This window comes from Amphiprion ocellaris, chromosome 5, assembly GCF_022539595.1.
Source record: "Amphiprion ocellaris isolate individual 3 ecotype Okinawa chromosome 5, ASM2253959v1, whole genome shotgun sequence".
Classification (NCBI taxonomy): domain Eukaryota; kingdom Metazoa; phylum Chordata; class Actinopteri; family Pomacentridae; genus Amphiprion; species Amphiprion ocellaris.
In genome coordinates, this window is record NC_072770.1 from 35501492 (window position 1) to 35508193 (window position 6702).

The 6702-nt window shown below is 43.0% G+C and overlaps 1 protein-coding gene across 1 annotated transcript; it reads left to right on the forward strand.

Annotated features, from left to right (window-relative positions):
- The first annotated feature begins 428 nt into the window (after positions 1–428).
- On the forward strand, positions 429–6432 carry hyal2a (hyaluronidase 2a). The gene is made up of 5 exons (XM_023287442.3): positions 429–482; positions 579–656; positions 1808–2780; positions 3310–3399; positions 5319–6432. Exons 3-5 carry the CDS (start codon positions 1851–1853, stop codon positions 5703–5705), a joined length of 1407 nt encoding a protein of 468 aa, XP_023143210.2. The 5' UTR covers positions 429–482; positions 579–656; positions 1808–1850; the 3' UTR covers positions 5706–6432.
- Positions 6433–6702: the final 270 nt, after the last annotated feature.

The window sequence follows — 6702 nt, forward strand, 5'->3', positions numbered from 1 at the left end:
ATACCATATGTAATCGTAATGCAGCTGAAAGGTCACTCGTGGGGGTGATCTTATTTCGGGGATGTGGCAAGCTGGCCCGCGGTGACCTTCTCTGGATCTTGACTTTGCTCCGTACAGTGGATCCGTTTCACGGCAGTGGTGGCAAACTTCTTGGACGGACTCATTCCGCGCTGTAACCGGGACACTTAGTTTATCTTTTATACTACAAAACACGACGAAATCAAAGCCACGTCTCACCTCGCGGGCAGCTGAAATCATGTGAGCACTCGAGGTGAACAAACACGTCGCTGTGAGCTTTTAGACGTGCTGACAGAGTTTTTAGGATGTCCGGCTAGTTTCGCCAGTGGCCCCTGCGCCCCCCCGTTTCCCAGCCGGAATGGAACATCCTGAAAGTGGTTTGGCTCTGAGGGGCGACTTGCAACTGACAACATCGCAGGGGGTAAGTTCGCTTCTGTTCGCTTCGAAGACCGCAGGCAGCACCGGTGAGAAGACTCGACACATGCCGTTGTAAATTCATCTCGTCGTCATTTTCCTACTTTGAAACATTTTTTGAAATTCTTCTATTTGTTTTGAGGCAGCGTAAAAAGAAAAAAAAACGCGGTTTGAAGTTTCTGGCTTCTGGTTTTTGGGAATGCTTCTCCAGTCTGCCAGTAAAGGTAAGTTTATCCATCTGCACGGACACTCAAGTCTATTAATATTTAACGTTTTGCTCATTTATGGCTAAATAACTGCAATTTAATTGAAGCCAGTTCATGTTAGCTGTAATAAAAAACTATTAAATGTTGAAGTCTGGCCGTAGAAATGTGCAGATATCCCTGTGAAGATGCTTTTTGGAAACATTTTTGCATCACTTTCTGTAAACTGAGTTTCTGGCATTGATTGTGCACAACAAAACCCTACTGTCTTGTCAGCTCTGAATTTAATGGATTTCTCTGAATAATCACTTCTTTGAGCAAAATAGATAGACAAATAAAGAAAACCAAAACAAACATAGATGCTTTCAGTACATAGAATACAAACATCTCTTCAGTGCACTAAACTGAAACAAAGTCACAGGGGGTGCTTTTCTTTTCTTTTGAAGAAGAAATTTTCTAAATGACTATACTGAGAACTTTTGCTTATCAGAAAACTAAATTTCCATCTACATTACATCTCTGAATTCACAGTTTCTGACAACTGAATCAGTTGATGGAGAATCTTCACCTTTTTTTAGCAAACAGTCAAAGAAAAGCAACACAGAAGCTTAGGTGTTCTGCTTACATTTTTATAAAGATGCTTTCAATGAATAAAATATATTAAAAAAAATCTTTATCTAAGAATATTAAACTAAATGAAAAAAATATTTATCTACTCATCCTCACAAGGAACATTGATTGTGTCTTTGGTGCACTGTAATTAAACTCACGCAGAGTTTTTTTTTTTTAATTTTCCTTTTGATTAGGTAACTTTATGAGTATGTATAGTTGGAACTGTCACTTACCAGAGTGTCTGAAATGACAGTGACAACTGAATCAATATGCAATCTTCACTTTTTTAGCCAAGGAAAGAGAGAATACCAAACCAGCAAAGGCGCTTTCAGAATCTAAAATACAAAACTGCTTCTATTTTTCTATATATCTTTTTTATCTACACATCCTCATAGTTATGTGATTGCAGCAGTGTGTCTTCAGTACAATACTAACTACAAACAAACTTACACTGAACAGTCATAATTTTGGAAAGATGACTTTGTGAATGAATGTACTGGGAGGTGAAGTGTCACCGATCAGAACGCTAAACTAAAAACACGTTTCAATCTGAATTGTAGAGCAGAGAGTGACAGTCCTTTCTGTCCACCCACATCTGAAGACATGTTGTACTGGACTCTGCCAGACTGGAAAGTGCTGCTGCTGATTGTTCTGCTGTGGGACGGAGTCTGGGCTGAGGGACTGAAACCCACGAGATGGCCGCTGTATTCCCAAAAGCCTCTGCTCCTCGCATGGAATGCCCCGACTGAGGACTGTGCCCCGCGGCATGGCATTCGTTTTCAGCTGGACCAGTTCCAGATCGTGGCCTCACCCAATGAGGGCTTTGTTAAACAGAATCTGACCATTTTCTACAAAGATCGCTTGGGCTTGTACCCCTACTTTGAATCAGATGAAACGGCAGTGAACGGAGGGCTGCCTCAGGTGGTGAGTCTCACGCAGCACCTTGACAAAATGCCAGAAGGCGTTCGGAAGTATATACGTGAAGAAAGGGCCACAGGTTTAGCAGTTATTGACTGGGAGGAGTGGCGTCCCCTCTGGATACGTAACTGGGAAAACAAAGACATTTATCGCAGGCATTCTCGTGAGTTGGTGCGGCAGAAGAACCCAACCTGGTCTGACATACAGGTGGCCAAAGTGGCCCAGCAGGAGTTTGAGATGTCTGCCAGGAAGTTCATGCTGGAGACGCTGAAGCACGCTAAAAACCTGAGGCCCAACCAGCTGTGGGGGTTCTACCTGTTCCCTGACTGCTACAACCACGACTACAGGCACACTCTGGAGAGCTACACGGGCCGCTGTCCGGACGTGGAGGTGGCCCGCAACGAGCAGCTGAGGTGGCTGTGGACCGAGAGCACGGCCCTCTACCCCTCCATCTACATGAGCACGGTGCTGCGTTCCTCAGCTTCCGGACGCCAGTTTGTACGGAACCGAGTGAAGGAGGGGATGCGTTTGGCTTCATCAGGCACAGGGTTGGCGCGTCCGGTCTTTGTGTACACCCGACCCACCTACGCCAATTCCCTGGAACAGCTGACAGAGGTGACGCTCTGACCTTAGAAACACCGCCGATGCTGAATTCGGTTCCTCTTCCTGATACGCCTGTTCTGCTTTTTCTGAAGTTTAAACTGACTAATGTGTTCCTGTGTGCTGTTGGCCATGTATGCATTCCTTAAGCAGCCGATATGGACTTTTTCCTCTGTGTCTTAGATTACTTCTCGGTCACTCTGGGGCTCTAACATACAGCACTACCACTCACCCCTTTATATCAGTGCATGCTGCATGGTTCTCTACTTTTCCTTATCGTTGGCCACAGTCCTTTCCTGTTCTGGTAGCAGTCAGACACCCCAACACCTTTCATTTGTGTCGAGTAGGCAGGATGGGTGTTGGTCCAGTTGAAAATCTGGCTGAACACCCTATAGAGTGTTTCCTTATGGGAGAATGAACAGATAAGAGCTGGCGTTGTACTTCACATACAGTAGCTTATGACCCACTAACAGTTTGACCCTCTTAGCAGTGTATTTTCCCTTTGCTTGGCTTGAAATGTAAAGTGCTGTATCATCTTTTACAGACTGACCTTGTTTCCACCATCGGGGAGAGTGTGGCATTGGGAGCCGCTGGAATTATCCTGTGGGGAGATGCAGCTTATGCAAGCAGCAGGGTGAGCATCAGCACACTAATTATGAGACAAACATATTAATCAGTCACACACAACTTACACTTTTTAAAAAAAAAACTGTAATCATCTTTGACTTGCTGTCATGTGTGCAGTCATTTGATGCTGGTTATTCCTCAGGGCTTCAGGTCACAGTTGGTAAGTTAAGTCACATGGATGCTCTTCAGATAAACACGAGATATTTGTCTGAAGGACTTTGATCTCGTTTGGAGCCGATTTAAAATCTGGAAATCAGCCGTGAAGAGTTTGTTTAATCTTGTGCACAGACAGGTTTTGCAGCAAAGTACCAGACGCTTCTTTCAAAAATGTGCAGGTTATACAGACATTCACTGGAGATACGTCTGTTCATGCCACATTCATAAATGTGTGTTTTGCAGCACCAAGTGATCAGGGTAATTCATTTTTATATAAATATGGAAGTATGTATGCTATATATTCTTTGTAGCATTGGGGTGGTATATAGGGGATGTCCAGTATATTGTACACATAGTGATTCTGATGCATATGATTCCTGTGAAAATGCTTTGTTTTCTGCCTGTGTTTGTTTCTATTTTTGGAAACAGTGGCTCTGCACGCCTCACATTTGAAATGAGTTATAGTCATTAATGAGAGTAGTTTCTGCTACTAACAGCCAGGACTTCTGCGCCACATCAAGTGGCTATTTTTTTCATTATATCATTACATGCCTCATTTAAAAGGTGCAACTTTGCCTCAGTTATAACTAGTGAGAATGAAAAATAATCAACGCTGCTCCTTACCTGATTGAAATATCTTGTTTGAAGTGCAGTCTTTCCTTCCATCATTTATCTATATCACCATGTTACACATTTGCACAATACCTGCCTAGAGGCTAGTCTGGCAACCCCTCAAACAAAAAATTAGTATCCACCTCACAGTCCACCATTATTTCCTCACTAGAGCTGCTTTTATTAACTCTAAAATGTCTCAGCCTCGAGCAAAGCACGCCAAACGTTCTGCTGTTGGCTGCAAGAGGATGTAAAGGATGGATGCAGTGACCATGACGTCTCCCACTGCTTTGTAGACCATTTTGAAGCATTGAATTTGGAATTTGACTGGGGCCATCTTGCCCTTTTGAAACCAGACATGAACAGTGGGAGGTGGCTAGTCTCATTTAGCCAGACTATTCTATAGAACAGAATGGTCTGGCTGCACTTCTTTTTTATTCTGCTGTAGGAGGGATAAAAGCACTCTGGCTTGTTTGTATGTCTTTGAACCAATCACATTTGTCTTTGGCAAAGCTAAGTGAAGGATGTAGCAATGGTGTGCATGAAATGCGCAGGCAGTGGCAGACTTACCCATGCAAACTACATCTGGCTAGTCAGACTATTGCAACCAGAGGAGTCACCCCCTGCTGGCCATGTGAAAGAATGCAGGTTTAAGGCACTTGGACATTGGTTTTCAGGGCCCATCCATCTTTTATATAAAGTGTATGGAGTGAACCCAAGTATCTCGATGCACTCTAAAGATTCTGTGTATTACTTAACTATTTTTTCATAGCAATGTCCCCACAACAATAGGAAAATCCTTAGTGTTAGCACATTGCGTGGCTAGTTTTTCGAGAAAAGGTCTTAAATAGAGAGGCGCTAGGACGGAGTGTTTCAGACGGCAATGTACAGTATGAGAAAATTGTGTGCCTCAGCATTAAAGCATGAAAACCTATTTTAGTAGACCCCAAAAGGAAAATTCTGAATCTGTAAGTGAGTAGAAAATGGTATATATGAACCACATTTTACTTGAAATGAGGGATTAGTCTTAAACATAAAGTTATGACATTCTAACAACTTCAACCAATTCAAGTCACCTGAACTTCATACCTGTGAAAAGTTTGAATAGGGACAGTTCTGATGTTAAGTTTTGAGTGTGTTGATTTTCTTTGTCTCCAGACGAGCTGCTCCGACCTGGATGCATATCTCCGGGGCACGCTGAGCCAATACCTCCTCAACGTCTCCACGGCAGCAGAGCTATGCAGCCAGACCCTGTGCGGTTCTCACGGCCGCTGTCTGCGCAAAAAATCAGACAGTGACGTTTACTTGCATCTGAACCCCCTCTCCCACAGCATCGTCGGGGATAGCGGCAAGCCGACCGTCACCGGGGAGCTTAGCGACGCAGACAAGATGATGTTTCAAGAAGAGTTTCAGTGCCAGTACTACAGCGGCTTTGAGGGAGGGGGCCACAATCGGACAGACCCTGAGCACCAAAGAGGGACGGCAGCACGAGCCACAGCATCACAGTGTGCGATGTTACTGATAGTCTTTCTGCTCCTCTGTTAATGCAACAAACACACACACAGTAGCGGCAAATACTGGAGCACAAGAGATGAGGAGTTCAATGGAGAGAGGAGTGTCTTTTTTTTTCTTCTGTTGCTGTAAAATATGGATGACACAAAGTGAAATTTTTATAAGAAACACTGTGGAAATTGCAACGTAATATTTGTTTATAACTTTTAATCCTTTTTTAATCAGTGGAGGGCTAGCTGGAAATGACCTTGTTTACATTTTGCTCTCAGTTTCCTCTCAGTCACTGTTTCCCAAGGTGTCAAATTCCATGTTTCTCATAGTGAGGATGCTTCTGTGGTAAATGTGGTGAATGAGTCGATGTATGTTGTAGCGAAAGTGGCAGAAGTGGAAATGATGCACTTAAATCTGCTAATAGCACAATATATTTGAAGTGCCTGATCTTTTTCAACATGACCTCTCTCTCTGACATCTGATAGTTTTATGGAGGCAATTGCAGTATTACTATTTATTTGAATGTATTTTTTAGGTGTTTTATATGACATTTTCTTATTTTTATGTCCAAAACATGACTACTAGTTTTCTCTTTGAACACTATGTTTCTCCCATTTAAGCTGTATATTTCAGCAGCTGTTTGATCTTCACAGTATAAAAATTAAATTTTGGACTCTATATGTTCAGCAATTTCACTGACGTTAATGCCTCTCGTATGCAAACGTTTGCTGTTTTCTCAAAGTTGACAGTAAATAAACTCCTTTGTTGAGCCCTTTGTGTGTTTTGATTGAAGACTTACAGAAAGTGAGACGTGTCTGCACCATCATTTTAGCGTCAAAGGTAGTAGTAAAGTTGAAATTAGTTGTTTTTTTTTGCATAACACAGGTATGCTTTTGTATTTACAGTCAGACTTCAGCTACAGGAGAAACCCTCAGTGACTCACCATCGCCCAGGGGAGTCAAAACCAGCTAGTTCTCAGGGAGGGACGCATTTTGCAGGCTGCAGCCTCATACCCCTTCCCCATGTAATTGTAGGGTGT